The 20216-nt window shown below is 43.3% G+C and overlaps 3 protein-coding genes across 5 annotated transcripts in view; 1 reads left to right on the top strand and 2 right to left on the bottom strand.

The window, feature by feature from the left end:
* Positions 1–10241, top strand: part of lamb1b (laminin, beta 1b) — a 30726-nt gene extending 20485 nt beyond the window's left edge. Inside the window, exons 23-34 of the mRNA XM_013914382.1 lie at positions 103–320; positions 1208–1304; positions 5622–5991; positions 6069–6253; positions 6402–6643; positions 6716–6919; positions 7011–7155; positions 7258–7465; positions 7846–7987; positions 8988–9164; positions 9246–9405; positions 9731–10241. Of these exons, the coding sequence (XP_013769836.1) occupies positions 103–320; positions 1208–1304; positions 5622–5991; positions 6069–6253; positions 6402–6643; positions 6716–6919; positions 7011–7155; positions 7258–7465; positions 7846–7987; positions 8988–9164; positions 9246–9405; positions 9731–9867 (2285 nt within the window). The 3' untranslated portion in view covers positions 9868–10241. The remainder of the gene's footprint in view (positions 1–102; positions 321–1207; positions 1305–5621; positions 5992–6068; positions 6254–6401; positions 6644–6715; positions 6920–7010; positions 7156–7257; positions 7466–7845; positions 7988–8987; positions 9165–9245; positions 9406–9730) is intronic.
* An 858-nt stretch (positions 10242–11099) lies between these two features.
* On the bottom strand, positions 11100–14751 carry eri1 (exoribonuclease 1). The gene is made up of 7 exons (XM_005747235.1): positions 14351–14751; positions 13253–13434; positions 12946–13162; positions 12768–12851; positions 12585–12694; positions 12383–12497; positions 11100–11887 (listed from the first exon to the last, which is right to left on the bottom strand). Exons 1-7 carry the CDS (start codon positions 14423–14425, stop codon positions 11645–11647), a joined length of 1026 nt encoding a protein of 341 aa, XP_005747292.1. The 5' UTR covers positions 14426–14751; the 3' UTR covers positions 11100–11644.
* A 1612-nt stretch (positions 14752–16363) lies between these two features.
* The window catches only part of tmcc3 (transmembrane and coiled-coil domain family 3), an 80038-nt gene continuing 76185 nt past the window's right edge, over positions 16364–20216 (bottom strand). For all 3 annotated transcript variants that reach the window (XM_005747236.1, XM_005747237.1, XM_005747238.1), the window contains one exon: positions 16364–19584. In XM_005747236.1, the coding sequence (XP_005747293.1) occupies positions 19279–19584 (306 nt within the window). In that variant the 3' untranslated portion in view covers positions 16364–19278. The remainder of the gene's footprint in view (positions 19585–20216) is intronic.

The raw sequence follows: 20216 nt of genomic DNA on the forward strand, positions 1-20216 counted from the left end.
ATGTTAACAAACATAGACAGATCTCAAATATCCATCTAGCCAGTAAATTTCCCATAATTCTGCGGTGCATCTTTCTTGTTTCTTTCTTTCTTCACTCCGCAGAGTGCACGTGTTATTCAGTAGGGACGATTCCTTATGCCTGTTCGTCCCCCGATGACTGTCAGTGCGACCAGCGCAGTGGCCAGTGTCCCTGCCAGCCCAACGTGGTCGGTCAGCACTGCGACCGCTGCGCTCCAGATACGTGGAACCTCACCAGCGGGACGGGCTGCCAGCGCTGCGACTGCGATCCTGTCCACTCGTTCACATCCTCCTGCAATGAGGTGAGGCAGACTGTGTTTATAACCATATTTTGTCCTTTAACACTATCATGCAGTAACTTTTGGGTAAGCCTTTTAACTTTTAGAGACATTTTAGGTGATGAAATCTAAAACTTGTGCTCAGTTGCTTGGTGTGAGCCACCTGGAGCACAAATACCACTAGAAATGTTTATTTCTGGTAGGATTATCCATACCAAGCAGGTCAATGCCAGATGAATGGTTTCCCTGCTCAGATTTTTCCTCTATCTGCCAGGCTGGATGTATGTATAAAGATATAGGAATGGGTATTTATAGTAACAGTTGGGAAAAGAACCGGAGCAAACAGTGTGGACGGAAACATGTGGATATGTATCCAAGGACAGTATTGACATTTCAGGAGAACAAAAAATCTAAACTCCAGTTAATTAAGTAATGAAACCCCCGCACCATCGTCTCAGCAGCTACTCCAGTTAACTCTCTCTGAACACGATCTGAAATGAACCACAAAATCCTGTCCATCTATGAGCTGCTGTTTCCAAACTTTCTCTTACATAGTGTTGGGGATTGGTTTTCCCAAACCCCCACACCGTAGGGTGTGACCATCCCAACAACTTCAAGTAGTTTTTGATATATGGACTCCAGCTGTTTAGGACCTGCTTCTCTCCTCTCACATGTAAAGAACTGATGACACTCACTCACACGAAACATTCAGCTTTCTGTGTTTACTGGCTTCATTCCATCGGAGGAAGGAAGTCTCAGAATACACTGTGGAATGACACAGGAATTTTCTTTCCTGGCAGGAACAAATTCTGCCAAACTACAAAGCTTTATTGTGTCTGCATCGGAGAGAAGAGCTTTGAAGTTTATTGAACGCTCTGAACTGATCGCTGTGTTTTTTGCGCTGCCTGCAGGTTACAGGACAATGCATGTGCAAGCCCGGTTTTGGTGGCCGGATGTGCCGGGAGTGCAAAGAGCTCTTCTGGGGGAATCCAGAGGTCAAATGTTATGGTAAGGTATCACCACCACCCAAATGCAGGACCAGAGTGTCAAACATTTGAAGGCCAGCCAGTCTGCCAGGGAGTATACAAGAAAGAACTCGGTGAACTACTTTAAACATGACAGAAAAATGCAAACAAGAAACCATCAGGAACTCTGGGATATGCCTGGAAAGTTTCATGTCAGTGAGAACAAGACTATCTGGCAGCTGGCTGTGGGAAACAGGGGGGTGGATGCATATAGCAAGAATACCAACAGGGTAACAGGTGAGACAAACTGAGCACAGGAGAAATTAATTACTACTAAAATAATCCCGGTTACTTAGTGAGTCTGACCCACCAACATATTTCTTTACTCAGAATTTTATACAAACGTAAAGAGCCCATTGTAAAATGTAAAAGGATATTTCAGTAAATTACAGGGAAAATGTAGAAAATATGTCTCGTTTTTTAAAAGAAAAACTTGACTGTATTAACTAAAATTTAGTGTAAAAGTCTTTTGACTGCTGGTAGACACTGACATGTTCAAAGTAATGCTCAGGTGTTGAGTAGCTTGCTGGTGGTCGGTTTTTAGTTCTTTAAGATGGACAGCGGCACTATTAGAAATATGATCAGGAACAATAAAGACACATTTTATCAGTTGTAAGAAATTGGAAGTCCTCTTGTTTTTAATGGCAACGTGGGAAGAATGGAGAGGCTCTGTTTTTATGTGCTTTTCCTGAACGAGACATTTAACAGGCATAATATCAACTAACAACAGATAGAAACGAAACAAGTAGGTCCAAGAACCGAGCCCTGTGGGACTCCACATCTTATTAGGTCAGCTGATGAAATAAAGTTGACCGCAGTGACTCTGAATACTCTATAGGTGAAGTAGAAGTAGGATGAGACCCATTTGAGTGCCTTTCTACTTTGGTCAGCCTCATTCCTAAGTCTCTTGAGGGAAATGCTACGGTCAACTATCAAATGCTGTAGTCAGGCCTAGTAAAAGCTTTATCCTCCTGTTTCTGCTCCTCCTTACTTTAGAGGTCACCATGGTGGATCACCTTCCTCCATCTCACCCTGTTTCTACCATCTCCTTCTGTCACACCAACCTTCACCACATTCATGAATCTCCTCTGAGGCTCATTTCCTCCTCCCTGGCAGCACCAATATGTCCACTATCCCTCCTCTGCACATGTCCGAACCATGTCAGTCTTTCCTCTCTGACTTCACCAGTTAAAATAAGAACAGTAAGATTACCTGAAATTGAAGCCAAAGTAAAGCGGTTTCTGTACTGCCAGAGAGGTTGTTGTCTTTCATTACCTCTACGAGCTGCTTTATAACCACTTTCTCAAGAATTCTTGGAAGTGGGGGTAATTTGGAGACAGGATTGTAGATATGGGGCTGTGTTGGTTGGGTAAAATAGCCTGGGACATGGACAGATCAAAGGGCTCCAACTTCAAGGAGGTTAGCAGCGCCCTGAAGGAGCGTCTAGTCTAGAAACTACTCCGAAATTCATCATATCAGCTTGTTTTTGCCGCCCCCAGGTGGTACGTACGGTCTGATGGTACGGTGCTTATTTTTCCTTTGCCTTTTGTGAAGTTTTTGTAGCTCTAAACATCTCACAAGCTTATATAACCTTCTAGCAGCTTTTTTGCCTTCCACAGAAAGGGAAACTTAATGAGGCTCCGGCCCCTCTGAGACCCTGAATAGGGAAGGAGTTAAGAAGGACATGCCACTGTGGCCTTGTTTTTATTTTTATCAGTATTGTCTTCACACTGCAGACATTCAGTCTTACGCTGAGCACCAACAATACCCTCACTTCTATTTCAGCACGTTGGAGCTAAACCATCACTATTCTAATACTTCCTGATGTGTCCTTGTGGTTGGATCTTAGTATTCATGTTCTCACAGGATGTTATTCTTGTGACTCAGTGGGAGACCAGCAGCGATAGCTTTGAAATGGTTTCCAGATGATTCGGCTTACTCCGACAGCAGTTACGTGTCGGTAGCACTCAGTCAGCCGGGTTGGCGCTCAGCTTTGTTTTTGGATCCTGAAAATTTTTATTGTCTGCGAAACAAACTGCTGAAGAGTCCATCTGCAGTAAAGTGTCCCACAGTAGCTGGCTCACCCTCAGAGAAAGAGAGAGCAGCAGGGGCAGCTGGATCTGGGAATGACCTCTTCTCATGAGAAACAGATGTTCTCCAGAATTCCCAGGCTTCCCATTTTCGCCACGGACAAACACACAGAGGAAACAGGAATATGAAATATTCCCATTGAATTCTCTGATGGTCTTTTAAGCCTTGAAAGCAGCTGGACTTCACCTCCTTTCTGCACAGATGATGAAATAATGCACCAATATACAGCAACACTGTGGCCTCCTCAGTGAGGAGTGTTATATGTATATGCTGTATGCAGATAAAAAAAAATGCCTCAGATTTACAAGTGTCAGCGGTTAAAATGTCTTTTTAATATAATAGTAGTGTAGCTTTTCTCAATTAGTAACCAATAATCACCATTTACATTCATCCATGACTGTGTTTCTGCAGAAAGATGTAACAATTCAACCTCATTAAACCAGAGCCTCACCTTCTGTTGCATAAATCACACAAATATAACCCCAAAAGGTTTGGACGCTCACTGCATAAAATAAAAATAAAAACCAGAAAATCTCATTTATACACAGTAGAATATTGAAAAACATACCACATGTTTAAACTGAAAAAATGTACAATTTCAAAGCATCCCCTCTTCTTTTTACAACAGTCCACAAACGTCTGGGAACTGAGCAAACCAGCAGTTCTCATCTGAGGGAGGATTCCAGCTGCTCAGCAGTCCTCAGTCTTCTTCTCAGTTTTTTTTTCTTGATTACAAATTCCAGACTTCAAACTGAGCATTGATATCAAGCTGTATGATCCCTCTCCTCTTTAGTCTAGAGGATGCGGGGTCCATGTTTTCCAAGAAAGAATTTAAAATTTTAGTTCGTCTGACCTCAGCTTTCCAGTTTTACTCAGAGAAGACAGCGGTGTTTCTGGATCATGCGCACATGTGGCTTCTTCTTTGCATCACAGAGGCTGGATTTATAGATGGCACAGAGAACTGTGCTCATGCAGTGATCTCAGTAATGACAGAATCATGTCTGTTTTTTAATGCAGTGCTGCCTGAGGGCCTGAACACCACAATCCAGTGATTTTTGGTCTTTTCTCTTGCGCACAGAGATTTCTCCAGATTTTCTGAATCTTCTGATGTCGTTATGACATAAACTGTAGATGACAAGATATTCAAAGTCGTCATGATTTTACCTTGAGGAATGTTATTGTAAAATTGTCGGACAATTTGTAGACAGTTTTTTTGCAGATTGGTGAACCTCTGTCTGTCTCTAAGATGTTCTTTTTTGTCAGCGTTAATCTCATTAAAATTATGGTAGCGACATAACCGCATTAACGCGGCAAATGTCCGTTAGCGAGTTAGCGTGGATCGCCTCGTGCGTGGGGCTGCACGGCAAGATTAAGGAGATTAACGCTGACAGCACTAGTTCTTTTTAAAGTGAATTGGTTGCAAAAATGCTCCTCAAGCATTTTTTTGCTCCCTTTTTCTCTGAGACATACTGCCATCAAATGTTTCATGAAATAATCAAATGTCTCAGTTTAGACATTTGATATGTTCTCTATGTTCTAAGTACAGGAACACTGATGGGGAATATCTGTCAGGCTGTTTTTTCCTTCTTTCTGACACGTGATATTCCTTTTTTTCCCCCCATGGAGCGACCGAAACCTGACCTTCGAGGTCATATTCATGTCCAAGTTTATTTACTGAAACCATTTGAGGTTAAATAAACTTTAAGTGACTTACTTCCCAGGGAGACAAAAACTTGAAGATGTTTTTTTTGGATTATGAGGGCTGCGCGTAACTTACATGTTTTTACTGTTTTTATTGTTCTGACATTATAAAACTTAAAGTTGAAGGTTAGTTCTAAACACTCAGCAAGAAGGTCCTGGGAAGGTTGCGTCCTCCTCGTGTCTGCATCGGTTTCTCTATGTAAGGTTAACTGCCATTGGTTAACTGCAACAGATTGGTGACATGATTTGAGTCTGCCCTGCCTCTCGCCCTTTAACACCAGCAGGAACAGTGCAGAAAGAAACACTGCTATGTTTTTACCTTTATTTAAGTCCCTATCGCATTAAATCTGCTTCAGTACTGCATTAAAACTACAACAAATACAGAATATAAAACTTGATATACAAACACAGACAACAAAAAACTGTTATTAATTAAACATTTGGGTTGTTTCACCCTTGGGAGTCGTTTTTTTAGTTGGCGTCTCCACCTTCCTGTGTGTGTTTCTAGCTTGTGACTGCGACCACCGGGGGATCTCCAGTGAGCAGTGTCATCGTGCCACAGGGCAGTGTACCTGTGTGGAGGGCGTGGCGGGCCCCCGGTGCAACGAGTGTGCTAGGGGTTACCACGGTGAGTTCCCTGACTGCAAACCCTGCCACAAGTGCTTTGCGGCTTGGGACACCGTGGTCGAGGAGCTGACCAACCAAACTCGCCGACTGGAGGCCAAAGTGAACGAGCTGCAGACTGTCGGAGTGACGGCGCCGTACAAAGAGTTGATTAGAAGTCTCGAGAGAAACTCCAAGGCTGTCAGAGACATCTTGGAGAGCAACCCCGCCACGGTGAAGCTGGAGCAGATACAGGAGCTGATGCATCAGATAACGTATGCACACCACCAAACAGAGGCTTACTCAGGGTTGTAGCAAGCAACTGGTGTTTATTGTTTCACTGTGCTCTTAGTGGTGTGATGTCCTATCTCAATGGAAAGCTCAACACAACCGAGGAAGCCTTGGAACTTCTTCAGAGTGATGCAAATGCCACCGATGCAGACTTAGACGTGCTGACTGTTGAGGCAAACCAGTTGGAGATGAGCGTCCAGAGGCTGAGACAGCAGGTGGACGACGCCAAGAACGCCAACATACACGGTGAGAAATCAAGTGCTTCAGCCTAAAGCTTCACTCTTAGACCTTTACAGCTAAGCCAAGACAGAAAGTCGGCACGTTTTAATCGGTACATCAGTACTACATTTCCGTCCAGCCCTGTTTCACTGTTCCCTAACTTTACTGCTTCCAGGTGCCCTGGAGACTATTACTGCTGCGCACATGCAGTCTAGGATGGCAGAGCAGCGCACCAATGCTTCTACGAGCGACCCTGGCAACACAGTCAAGCAGTCAGTTGCAGTACGGAAAGCTACGGAGGACAAAATGAGCAGCACGAAGAAGGAATTTGACCGAAAACAACAGAGAAACATGCAGAAGCTGGACAAGCTGTCCAAAGAGCTCGATAAGTTTAGCCTGTCTTCACTAAGTGAAAAGGTGAGAACACGGGAAGATCGCATCTGTCTATCACACGTTCACCTTTGTTGGTAATTCTGTCTTTCTCTGTAGATTTGTGGTGGAGCCTCTGAAGGCGATGATGGCTGCTCCACCTGTGGCGGGTTGGGCTGCACCAACGAGGATGGAGCGCCTCGCTGTGGAGGAGAAGAGTGTGGAGGCGCTGTCACAACCGCTCAGACGTCTCTCAATTCAGCCAATGACCTGGAACAGGCGATCCTAGAAGCTATGCAGGAGGTAGACAAGCTCTCCAGGATGGTAAGTGAACATGGTCGTCGTGTTATAATGTGGAACACCTGCAGGTGGATGTGAGACAGGTAACCTGGACCTGTGTGGACACTCTGCTCAGGTGTGGGAAGCGAACATCCGAGCAAACGAAGCCAAAGCGAACGCTCTGGAGGTGCTGATCAAATCCAACCAGAGCAAAGAGAGAGTGGAGCAGAGCAACGAGCAGCTCCGCAACCTCATCAGGGAGATTCGAGATCTTCTCATGAGTGAGTTTCTCCTGTACACGTCTAGTCTTCACAATGTGTAAAAATGTATGCACGTTTCTTAAAATAAAACGGTTCATTTATGTTTGGTCTGCGTTTATCCAGATGAGAAAGCAGACGCGTCCGTTATCGAGGCCTTGGCAAACGAGGTTTTGGCTCTGGAGATGCCGACGTCGGCCGAGAAGCTTCAGGAGCTGACGGACGAGATCAGGGAGAAGGTCACCACTCTGACCAGCGTGGAGACGATCCTCAGTCAGAGCGCGGAGGACGTCATGGCGGCCGAGTCGCTGCTGAAGGAGGCTAAGGCTGCAAGGTAACACGTGACGACTGACAGGATGGAAAACAGGAGGAACGGGATAAAAAAATTCAACATGAAAAAATCTTTTTTGCAGTCTTACAGGTGGCAATATTTTTGCTTTCTTCTGTAATTGTTGTAAACATTTTCTTGGACTACGAGCCAAATGCAGGACATCAGAGGCAGGTGATTGGTCAAAATCTAAATCCTTGTTACCAGTTTGAGCTCAAACTTAGGGGGTCAGTCAGTGAAGCGGGTAGCGAGCAGCCAACTGCAAATTTAAAATGTGAAAAACAAGCTGTTTTAGCTCCTCCCCCTTTGAACAGACATTCTTCTGATTGGCTGCCTCTGACAGAAATGTGTAAATAAACCCATCTTTCTTTCTCCCTGTCTGTCAGCGAGAAAGCGTCTAACATGAAGGACACCGCAGAAGTAGTTAAGGCTGCCCTGGACGAGACCGACCGCGCTCAGAGCATCGCCATGGACGCCATTGAGTTGGCCCAGAACAACACCAAGGGCACCATGGACCTGCTGAACGCTGTACGGCTGACCTCAGTGATGATGCGGTTTGATTCAGTGACTCCGTTTACTGTTTCGGGATGACAAAAACAGCACAAAGTTCAAGAGATGGAGTCGTACGTTGTTGCCGTTTTAGAACGGTCTGCCTTGTTTTCAGTAACAACTGACTTTAAAAACAATATTGCAGTCAGGAAACGCTCAGCTTTCATTTAGTTTATTCACAGTGATATAAAAATGTTTTATTGCTGTCGGGTGTTCGGACGTAATATTTTTATTTTAAAAAGCATTTTTAGTCTAAGCTATTAAAAATAAACATAAAAAAATAACAAATTAAATTAGAAACTTTGAAAAAATAAAAATAATATAGCAAGCAAAAGCTGAATGTACGTAAAGGAAACTGACTTACTAATGCCTGACAACGCCACCCACAAAATAAATTATAAAGATACAAAAGGTATTCAAGTTTAACTAAAATTAAACTAAACTTGAAAGATTGAACGAGCTCCAAAAACTTCCTGAAACTGAACTGGATTCAGAAAAAATATTTACAACTAAAATAACCCAGTTTGGATCAACAAGTCACCAGCTACTTACCGATCAAATCTCCGGAAAATAGCCATCCCTCAGACCTGTGGATCACAGGAGGGTCCAAAGATTTTTAATAGCATCTGAAGTCTTTAGATTTCCCCGATGATCATCAGTAATAAATATAGAGGTTTAAAGATAACTTCTTATTCTATATGAGTTCTGTGACCTTATATCTTATGCTATAGTTGGGTTTCCTTCCTGGCATTGAACAGGCTAAACTTTAGCCTGTTTTTTTAGCTGTGGTTGGTCAGAAGCTTCCAGCGCCGCTCCTTTCATGTGAACACACAGGAGAAACTCTGGCTTAATAGGGATGAGATGCAGGTGAAATTAATGATGGTGGGATTAGCAGAAAGAGTATGAGGCAAACCCTGAACAGTTAAAAAGAAGAAGTGAAAAAGAAAAGACAAGATAAATCTGTGCATTTGTGCGTCAGGTGGAGTCGGAGACGGCCAAGTCGGAGCTGAAGCTCAGTAACACCACGGGCCGCCTGCTGCAGCTGGAGAGGGAGGTCGGCCTGCTGAGGCAGAACAACCTGGAGATGGAGGAGATAATGGTGTCGACTGAGCAGACGACGCAGCAGGCCAAACAGGACGCCGACGAAGCAGAGCAGGTCTCACAAACGCGCGCATCCGTGTTGGTTTGCATGTGAATCCACTCCTGCTGCAGTGCGGTTTTTTTTTTGTGTGTGCAGGAGTTCAATGAGAGGCTGAAGGATAAATTCGCTGAGGTGGAGAACCAGGTGGAGGTTAAAGGGGAGTCGGTGCAGCAGGCGAAGAGGAGGGCAGACGAACTGCAGCAGGAGGCCATAGAGCTGCTCAATCAGAGCAGCAGAAAGCTGGAGAGACTCAAAGGTGAACACTGTTCAGATAAATGTATAATAACTCTGTAGTTTTGTCTTCTGTTCTTTTAAATGAATGCATTTCTAACAAACAAGAAGGGAGTTTGCTCTCTTCCTGTTTGTTTAGATCTGTTTCTTTTTACATTATTGGATCCTCTCCTGTTAAAAAAAAAATACACAGAAGCACATGAAATAATCTGCTACGAACCAGCCGGCTGATCTCGAGTCAGTTTCTGAAGTATGATCAGATATATAAAAATTAAGAAAAAAATATTCCACTTGTGCAAGAAATTTAAACCGTTAAAAAAGACAGTTTTGTTTTTGTGTGGCATTTTCAGAGTTAGAGGTCTCCTACGTGGACAACCAGCGCATCCTGGAGGCCAAAGCTAAAGAGCTGGCCGAGCTGGAGCAAGCCGCCCGCAACATGCTGGAGGAGATGAGCCGCAAAGTAGCGCTGTACAGCACCTGTTTGTGATGAAACCATCACCGCCTTTAACTTTATTGACAGTGCCAAAGTGTCTGACGTACTGCTCCTACATGCCTTTTACGGCTGTTAAATAAAAACACTAATATATTTGACGTTGCCAAAAAATGTTTCAACGACAGAAAAAAAGCTTTAAAGCTGCCAAAGACCGTTAGAGTATTAAAGTAAGGAGTCCAGAAGGAAAGAAGCCATCATGACCTCGAAGCCAATATACCTGCATACGTTACTACAATCTGTGTTTAATTGTAACTAAATATCTATATTGAAAGGATTAACATTTCACATGTACTTAATAATCCAAAGATATCACTTGGACATGGTGCCTTAACAACCAGCCAATAATAAACCCGACTACAAGAAAAACACATGTCAGCTGGTCTTGTTTAATCTTTTGTGTTCTGGTAAAAAAAAACAAAAAAACACATTTTTTCCTATTATAAATAAATAAAGACCAGAGAAATGGGCTGCACAGCCACAAAGCCTGGAAGACTTGATGATAGAAGCAGCTGAATCACAAAGAAACCTTGAGGGAAAGCTGTGTCTGCACTTCTTTTGATGATCATAGTACAGACAGTTGGGTCTGCAAACATACACATAAGTGTTAGATTAAAACAACACTGTGTTTAGTTTACACCCAGGTTTCCAAAGTGTCACTACTGGAAGCATGAGGTGATACCAGGACCCTACAGAGGTCACACAGGTAGTCCATATATATGTTCAGATGTCAGAAGGTTTGCTGTATCTCGCAGCACAGTCTTAAGAGCAGGAAGGAAATTCCAGGAGATATGCAGGCACTCTAGAGTTACTCTACAGCCTTCCAAGAGGCCGCAGAAAGCCCCGAACCTATCAGCAAGCCCGCTATCTGCTCCTTTGTGCAAAGAGGAACAGGATGAGCAGAGCCAGAGCTACAAAATGACCTCCAGCAGGACAGTGGTGTGAAAGTCTGATCAGCGAGTCGGAAACAGGCTTCATGCTGGTGCCATAAAGGTGTGACGCCCTCTAGTGGGCCCTGCACTTGCTGCCCAGCACTGTGGAGCCTGATTAATATTTGCCATAGAATACCACCCTTGATGCCCTGAGAGCAGGTTTAGCCTGTCAACGCTTGCCTGCTGTAAGGCACCTGTGCCGAGCTTCTAAAGTGACTCGACTGCCTCTCTTGTCCCTTCAAAATTTGCTGAATCTAAAGCATGCATCACACAGAGTGAAGAAGATGAAAAACTGCAAACAAAAAGAGACATTTAATTTGCATTACTTATCAGATCTGCAGACGTTTCAGTTGAAACAAATCCTCATTTATGAAACAAACATTAAATCAAGACATCTGTACACGTGACGACAGTACAACACAGGCTGAACTCCTTAATTACAGCTTTTCTTTAAGAGGTCCATTTATGGAGCCGTCCGAGTCCACAGGACCGACTCTTCGACTCTCTGCGAGGAAACCGGTGAGCAGTGTCATCGTGCAGCACTTTAAACAGCACAGCAGGATTTATGTGTTTTATTAGCACAGTAGTTTAAATTGTAGATATGTGTGTTCACGTGAAGCTGCAGATTAGGCTTTATTATGCTGTCAAGGGTAAAAACTGAATTCTCTCCACCACAAGACAACTGAAAGATATTTCTGTGATACTGTTGAGAAACAGCAGCGCGGTAAGGCGTGGCGAGGCAGACTTTTCCACCCAGAAAATGAAGGAATGATCCACTTTTAAAGATCTGGTGTAAAAGGAGACTTTGAGCTCCAGTATAAGTATTTTCAGTGGTCATGGTTCTAGTCCCTGCTGCGGGGGTTGTGTGGAGGCGGAGCTCCTTCCACAGGCGCCGAGCTGGGAACCGAGAGCAGCTGGCCGCCGTGCATGCGCTCGTTGACGCGCAGCTGGCAGCCATCCTGCAGCATGCGGACAGCTATCCTCGCTATGTTGCGTGAGTCGTCGAGCCCGGAGTGAGGACGACCTTCGTACGTCAGGCCGAGTTTCTCCAGCATGGTGCTCAGCTTCGTCTGAGTACGCGGCACCTGGAGGAAGAAGAAGAGGCTGGTTAGCAGTGGAGACCTTTTATCATAGAAGACATTAGGACATGTGAGAAATAGCCAAATCTGTGAGGAGGTTCATGGACGGGACACAGGAAGGCATGCAGAGGGTTTAATGACTAAAATGAGCTGGAACAGTAAGAATACAGTACTGTGAAAAAGTATTTGTTCCCTTTTGCTTTTTTTTTTTTGTTTCTTTGGGCTTTGATGTGTTGCTATTTGAGATATTTTAGCCTGCTTCACTTTGCCAGACAGGTTCTATTTGTGATTTCTTGATTCCACAGGTCTTGCAGTAATCAGAGCTGGGTGTGATTAATGAAATAAGGGTGCAGTTACTTTTTTTTCTTTCTTCCACACAGAGCCAGGTAGCTTGGGATAACTTTTTCCCCTAAATAAATGAAATCATCTTTGACTAATATTAAAATTAGTTTTAAAAATCTAAAACATGTAAGCGTGTCTGTACAAAGCTGTAAAATGTACCTTGTAGAAGTTTCCGTATGACTTTCTTATGTTTATCCACTTCTTTGCAAACGGAGGATATTTGATTCGGCTGACCCGACACTGGATGTTGAGGAACTTGCTCATATCCCACGACCTGTGGACGATGTTAAAGAAACGGCGCTGTAAACCAAGTGAGGAGAAGAAAGTAAACATCCTGCAGAAGCTTTGACGTGAAACCCACCCGTCAGTCAGGATGGCGTATTTGTATTTTGTCCCGAGTTCCCTTTTCTGAAGCCACGACACAACTCGCTGCAGGACTACTGGGAACGGGTCTGCTTCTTCGACCATTTTCTACCAACACAACACAGAAGAATGAGTAAATGACCCACACGTGTAATGTGATAGTGACGTGAACTCAACCGACCTGCGTTATTCCCGTCAGCTTCACACAGAAGTCTGAGAGCTGTGGGTTAAGCTCAGGCTTCACGTACTCCTGAAAGGTGTCCACCTGTGCAGAATATTAGAGGAACATCATTATTAACAACAACAGAAACAACAACAACAAAAGACAACTCCTGATTTAAGTCACAATCTTTACTAACAATCTCCAAGGTGTGCGTGTTGATGAGAACCATAGGGAACTCAATGATTTCGTGGAGGAAGTCTGAAGGATTGTCCTCTTCACATGTGGCTTCAAAGTCCACCACACAGATGTAGTCGTAGTACGTGTCGGTGGGGCCTCCCTCTGCCGCCGTCTGCATCAGCTTCTGTTTCTTATAGTGGCTCTTCAATCTTTTCTTCATCACATCCTTCACTCCTCTGCACACACCAAGAAAAAAACTGTTTGGTAGAACACTTCTAAGGGACAAGCACGAGTGTTTGGTCCTCAAACATTTATTAAAAACTCACCGTGTGTCGAGCTTTAACTCCGCTAACTTGATCCGAAGCTCCTCCTTCGTCATGCGGTTGATGTGGCCGTTGGCCAAAGCAATCTCTTTGTACACCGGATGGCTGAAGTCACCCTTCGACTGAGACGGGGACACCTGAGGAGCAGATTCTCCCGCAGGACACAGCCTGCTGCTAGGCTTCTCCTGAGGAGGAGACGTGTGGGTCGTTATGTGTCAGAAAAAGATGTAACTCTACAAATTTGGCCATCAAAAACACAGAGAGCATGGATCAATGGTTTGTTTGGAGGAACAGATCATTTTAGAGTGAAGTCCAACAACACATCAGATAAGATTATCTGCAAAAGAAAGTAGATAGCAGTTTCTGAAATACTCAGACCTATCTACTGGGATTTTCCCACAAAACCATCTCTAGGAGGTAAAAGGAAAATAGGCAGACTTTTCAAACTTAATGCAACCATGCAGAAGAGTAGGAAGGTCAAGTGTACAGAAGAGCATCTCAAACCTAGAAGCAGGAGACGACCACACTGGGTGCCTCTGCTGTCCTCTAACAGGAAACTAGTTCCTTGACCATGACAGTGAGTTCTCTGACCTCACATGGCCTGCACAGTCACCAGATCTCAATCCAACAGTCGCATCATGGATGAGCACCCACTGTGCGATGCTATCCTGATAACTTAGAGCAAACTTCTTGTTGATTATGTGCCTTTAAGAAGTAACACTGAAGGAAAACGGGGTCTAACCCGAGAATAGCAATCTCTTTAGCTTAAAAAAAGAATAGCTCAGTCAATTAAAATACAACACGACAAGATGAAGTACACAGAGCAAAAGAGAATCGGGGTCGATTTGCAGGGCTCACATTAACAAAACACTGTGATGTAGCTCCCGTCTACTTCAAATATTTTAGTATTAATTACTCCAATACAAGAGTAACTAAAAGTAACGCGGTTTCTAGTCATTTTCATCAAGTCGGCACCTTACCAAAGAACCCAACGGGACATATCTCTCACCAGCCTGTCTTTGGTGTCAATGAACGCACCAGCCAGTTTACTTCAACGCAAACAGCGTTTACACGGAGCAGTGATTCTGCTAGCTCACCCACCTTCTCCTGCTCCTTCACGCTGGACGTCTTCACATTGTCCTCCTGGCCGTGAATGTTCTCCTTGTGTTCGTCCATTTAAAGCTGAGGTTAGTCCAAAAGTTGCTCAGATCATTTAAAAACAACATAAATTGAAGGCTAAACCAGGTCTGCTGCTGCTCCGGCTAGCCTCAACACATTAATGGCTGAAGCAGCTACCGCTAACCAGCGCTGACACGTTCAGTTAACGTCAGATATTTCGCATAAATCAACCACGGGAGGTTTTTTTTTTTTTTCAGACAGTAAATAATAAGGTGCCTTTGCTAAACCCACATAACAGCACTGAACTTTTCATTTTCATGAGGGGGACAGTTATGACAGCTTCCGCTTTGCGCCAAAACAGCAGCAACAGCGCTCACTATCGCCACCTGCTGCTGCGGATGAACGCAGCAACAGGTGTTTTTTGTTTTTGTTTTGTTTTTTTTTCACCCAGGACAGGTGAACTCAACTTTAATGTCAGAATTTCTGAAAATAAATTTAAGAGAAATACTAGGATTTGAAAATCATAAATTTGCACATTGTAATCTTTAATTTTCGTGGCTTGAATTGAAGTCCTTTTCATGTTTTCAGCACTCGGTTAGTAAACACTCATAGTCTGTTTTTGTTGGGTAAAAAAGGTAATTTACTCTATTGGGAATACAGTGTAGCTAGATTTGTAAATAGATGCAGTAACTTTATGTACTAATAATGTAGCTGTTATCTATTACAAATCACCTGTGAACCTACATCGCTAGTATTATAAAAATGTGTGCAATTATTTAGCCAGACCTAACCAGCTGCACATTTTGTTTGTATTCCACTAGAGCAGCTTTGCATGATTCAGACTTCTAAATAATCCTTATTTATGTTTATTGCAGCCCAACACTTCATCCTCTGTCCAAAACAAGCTCCCTTAGTACCATTTAAGCAAACCTTCCTCTGATTGGCTGTTAAACAGATTGTTTAAAAGTGGGTGGGGATATATGCCAAATATGACCATATTAGGAATATCCACTTTATTTCACATCATGCAGAGCCAAGAAAAAAAAACTGACACCAGACATTTGAAGCAGTCTGAAGCCTGAGCTGCTGGTTCACAGGGATTACTGATGTATACACCGACTTCATTATCAGACCTGCTTATTATGAGCATCCATCACTGGAACAGTGCAAATAAAGTGCTATGAAAAAGAATTATGTCCCTTCCTTAGTTTTTTGCGTATTTATCAGAATTCATGGTTCCAGCAGTAAGAAAGGCAGGGTACTATCTAACTGAATAGTAAATTTCTAATTATTTTAGTATAGTTGCCGTATATAATTTAAAAAATATTTGAAGCAGATATATGTAATAAAACTAATTAGAGATATTTGGAGGCAGTGCTCCTGTTTGGCCGCTAGTTGTCACTATATCTCTATTTAAAGCCACAAACCATTGATGTTTTCACTATACACATCTATACAGTATTTGTAAGCCTTTGTAAGGGGAAAACACTTCACAAAACATCATCGCCAGAGGTCAGCAAAACCAGAAAACTGGAAATTCTGGCGCTGTGCAGCTAATGATAACTGTAAATCCCGGGTGGGGCTGCTGCTGCTTTGATTTGACGTTTGTCTCTGAGACAACAGAATGAAAATGTCTGTCTTAATGAAAAGCAATAAAGGACACCTGGCGTTCAATTTAAGATCCATCTGTGCCTGCAAATCCTAAATTACTTCCCTTTGTTCGCCTGCACTTGAGTTTTGCAGAAGATTCTAATGGATTTTTAAGCATCCATGAATTTAAACTGAAGACAGCAGTGAAATTGAATGCAGTTAAATCAATGTCGTTTCTAAAAGCTTATCCAGCTGCTTTAAGTTGAAGTGATTTACACCCTGGTTTATACATGTATTCCTTATGAAGCTTGCAGAGCAGTATGATCTTCACAGTTGGATTACATCTTCCATAATCAATAAGAAGCTCAGATTTTTTTTATTTTATTTTTAAAAAAAGGCACCTTGATAGAAAAACAATGATTTATTTTATCATCTGAAAATATAATACCGTAATAATACAGTTATAGAAAACCCATAACCAGAAACGAATGCACAGAAATAAGAAAAGAAAAAGACAAAGAAAACGCACACACACCATGAACTCAGAGCTTTGGAGAGGAGGTGCACGTCTCTCCTAACAGAGATAGTGTTTGAATCAGTTTGCAAAAAACATCAAAGATGAGCTTAGGTTTCATAAAAACCTCCATATTTTCTTCTTAGAATAGAGAAAAACAGAAGGACACACAGAAGAAGAAAAAACAGGCTGCACTGAAAAGGCATCAGTCCTATTTTTTAACCCCCTCGTCATCATCTTCATCACAGTGAAATGGGGTCGGGGAGCTACATTTTTCACTTCCCTCTGTCCAGTCTGCGATGCTGCATTCAAGTCACGTGCGGGAAAGCGGCTATCGCTGCTGGGAAACATGCTGCTTTAATGTTTGAACAGACGCTTATTTCAAGTAAAAAGAGAAAAATCTTCAGCCTCTCAAATCTTCTAAATATCAGAACAGAGCGTCTGAATGCTGCCATGTTTTTTCCCCCTGGACATGAACGCAGCACAGCATCAAAGGCTTCACACACACATACACACACACATTGTAATTTGTTCTGATCACCTCTCCAGAAAAGGCCATCTAATGATCCAGGACTTAAAAAGTGAAGCCTGCATGTGATCACCGGTCAACTTTAAACAATTTCAAATCGGCATAATTTCACCTTATTTCCCTCCACGTGCACCAAACTGCATCAAGCGTTAGTGTTCTCTCTACATGTGTCGTGTGAGAAAACAGGCTCTGCTTCTCAGCTATCTCTTGATGTTAGTACAAGGTTTCCCTTCTCACTGTTAGAGGCTTTAAAAAGCTTTCAGAAGCAACGGTTACCTGAAAACACAAACATCATAACAAAATAACCACAAAACACCAAATTAACAAGAGATGAGGCAGTTAAGCAGCTTTCACTTCAAAACAGGCAGCCTGACATTCTGGGAAATAGTCACTTTTTTTTGTTTTGGTCTATTCAGTGTGAAGTTGGAGCCAGAGGACGGAGATGTTGGCCAACTATAAGACAAGTAACCAGTCCCTGGTGTTTTTGAACACATTAATCAAATCAGACGTGGTGACCAGCAGGTGAGTGCGACAAACAGGTAAAAGAAACTTGGCGGTAACCAGCAGGGAGGTAAACCGGCTTGTTTCAGACAGAATGAAGCAATGCAGAGACGCTGTCTATCTCTATGTCCCGCCCCCGGTTTTAACCGTTTCCATCTGGGAGCCTGTTAGGAGTAACTCTTGATTCTTTTACCTGAACTGAGGAGTTTCTGTCATATTTCAGGCTACTTCAGACTAAAATGACTGTGTATCTATCAGAAGTTAATGAAGTGGTCTCTGGCTGTACAGGAACGTATTGTCTAACAGCCTCTTTATTGATTACAGATGTGTCAAAACTTGTCATTACAGGAAATACGGAGATCATTGAATGTCATCTTAATGGGGAAAGAGTTAGAGAGGCCATCGTTTTGTTGCCCAGTAAATGACAGGTGTATCTGATCATTATCTTGGTAAAGATGAAGCTGTGTGCACATTTTAAACAATTTTTCTTGTTTTACTGCATTTGTAACAAGAACTGTGAGGAAATCCGTTCAGCGCTCTGGCAGGAAACGCTGATTGGGAGGGTCGGAGCTCTCGACCAAAACACCAATAAAAACATAACATTTTAAGCTCATTTTGGACAAAAGTCTCCTGGTAGGTTTAAAGAAGGGCTTTAAAATAACTGCATGAAGTCGTTTCCTGAGCAGCGGCTGCTGTGTTCTCAAAGCACCGTGACCAAGGGGCTGCATCGAGGATCAACTTTGAGATACATAAGGATTATTGTGAGGATTCAAAGATACACCAGAAGACTGAACAATAATAATTATGGATCAGGGAAAAAAAATCAAGCAGTTGAGGTGAGCAGAATCATGAAGCTAATTCATTAAATTAACGCATAATTAGGAGTATTTTTTCAAATTTATAATCATTTAGTTACTGTGAGAGGTCAGATTTGGGCAATAAAAATGAAGGAGGGCGATAAAAGCAGGTTTGGGCATCACTTTTCACTGCAGCTGTAGCTTAAAGGTTTTACAGCAGATTTCTTTCACAGCACGTCCATTAATGATCTCTCCCGGCTCTAGCTGCACATCTACCATCCAGACTTGAACCTATTTTCCAAAATGTTTAACTGTTCCTTGAAGAAACACATTACAGAGACACACGAGTAAGTGCACAACGCACACGAATACACAGATTTACACACTGATAGAAAACAGCTTAAAACAATGTGCAATCCCAGACTTCAAACTGTCGCTTTGAAGAAGATGCTGAATTTAAAAAAACCTCACATAAATACAGAACAGCAGCGAGAGAGAGGCGCGGTGCGAATGAACCTTCAGGTGGATGTGTGTTTGTGTTTGTCACAGCGAGCTTGGTGTGCACATTCAAATCAGGTCCACTGGACTCATAACTGACAGTTTGTGTGGAGGTGGTGCTCTAACAGAAACACATCCCTTTAAAGGACAGGAAAAAAATAACGTGTTATTCCATGCCCTGATGTAATCCCGCTCATTTATATTTAGACTTCAGTGTGTGTGTGATGCCGGTGCCACCAGAGTCTCCTGGTGACCAGATGAAAGCAGCTGAGCCGATTTATCTTTTGTTGGCCCTGCAGATCTGCAGCAGAGCAGCCACGTTTTCATGTGTGCACCTTCAGAGAGTTCCGGTTCAGGTCTTGAGCGTTTATGTCCGTTTACGTGTTCTTGGTGAGGCTCAGAGCCTTAAACCGAGTCACCGTGGAGCCCAGAATCATCAGCTCATGTAAGGCTACATGTTGATTTCCTCCCCACACCGGTCTCAGTGCGGGAGGAGCAATCGTTCCAAAGCGCACTGCAAATGTTCCCAGTTCTTCCACAGCAGCGCTAGCAGGGACACGCCCACGCAGGTGAGCGCCAAGTGGAGGCGACTGCGCAGCAGCGGGGCGGTGAACTTGGCCGCAGTGGACACGCACACCAGGATGACGGTGACGATGGCCAGCATGATGTTGATGCACTTGCCCAGCAGCACTTTGGCGTCCGTGTTTTCCAGCTGGATGGTTTGCTGCTGCTGCTGCTGCTGGAGCTCGAGCTTCGACACGCGAGTCTGGCACGACTCCAGCACCTCCTACGACACATGCGCGCGCGCACACACACACACACACACACAAAAATGGTTAGAGATCAGGGAAACTCTGGAGAGCAGTGAGTCACAGCGAAAGGGCAGCAAAACTGGATCGTGTATGAACTTCAGCTGCATTAGAAACAAGCGCAAGAATGTCCGATTAGAAATAGGAAGCAATGGAGGGACTGCTGTGGCTTCAGTGTGACATGTCATGAGAGACATGTCATCAATTAATCATTTGGACGCTCAGAAATTTGTAATTAAAACCTCCCCGAAGTGAAAGGAACAGATTCAGATTAATTATTTCTCCAAAACGCTAATCTTCCAGTGATATGAATGGAGGGGGCTCCTCTCTCCTTTAAGCGTTCTTGTAGCAAACCCATTAACCACAGTGAGCATGCCGTGTGGATAGGCCTGTCGTCATCCTGGCAGAAACCACTTTTACCAGGATAGCCTCAAATGATGAAGGTACACTACGCAGTGACCTTTCCCACTAAGGGGTCAAACTCGTCTAAACTGAACACTGTAAATAAGGCAATAATACATTAGGCCTTTCAATTAAACTTACAATTTGAGTAAGACATTGGTTACTTAAAGGGTTAATCCTAAACTCTAATCTTAATCAGCCGTGTGCT

Source organism: Pundamilia nyererei, unplaced genomic scaffold, assembly GCF_000239375.1.
Source record: "Pundamilia nyererei isolate P.nyererei 1_Seehausen unplaced genomic scaffold, PunNye1.0 scaffold00192, whole genome shotgun sequence".
In the NCBI taxonomy this organism is placed as follows: Eukaryota; Metazoa; Chordata; class Actinopteri; order Cichliformes; family Cichlidae; genus Pundamilia; species Pundamilia nyererei.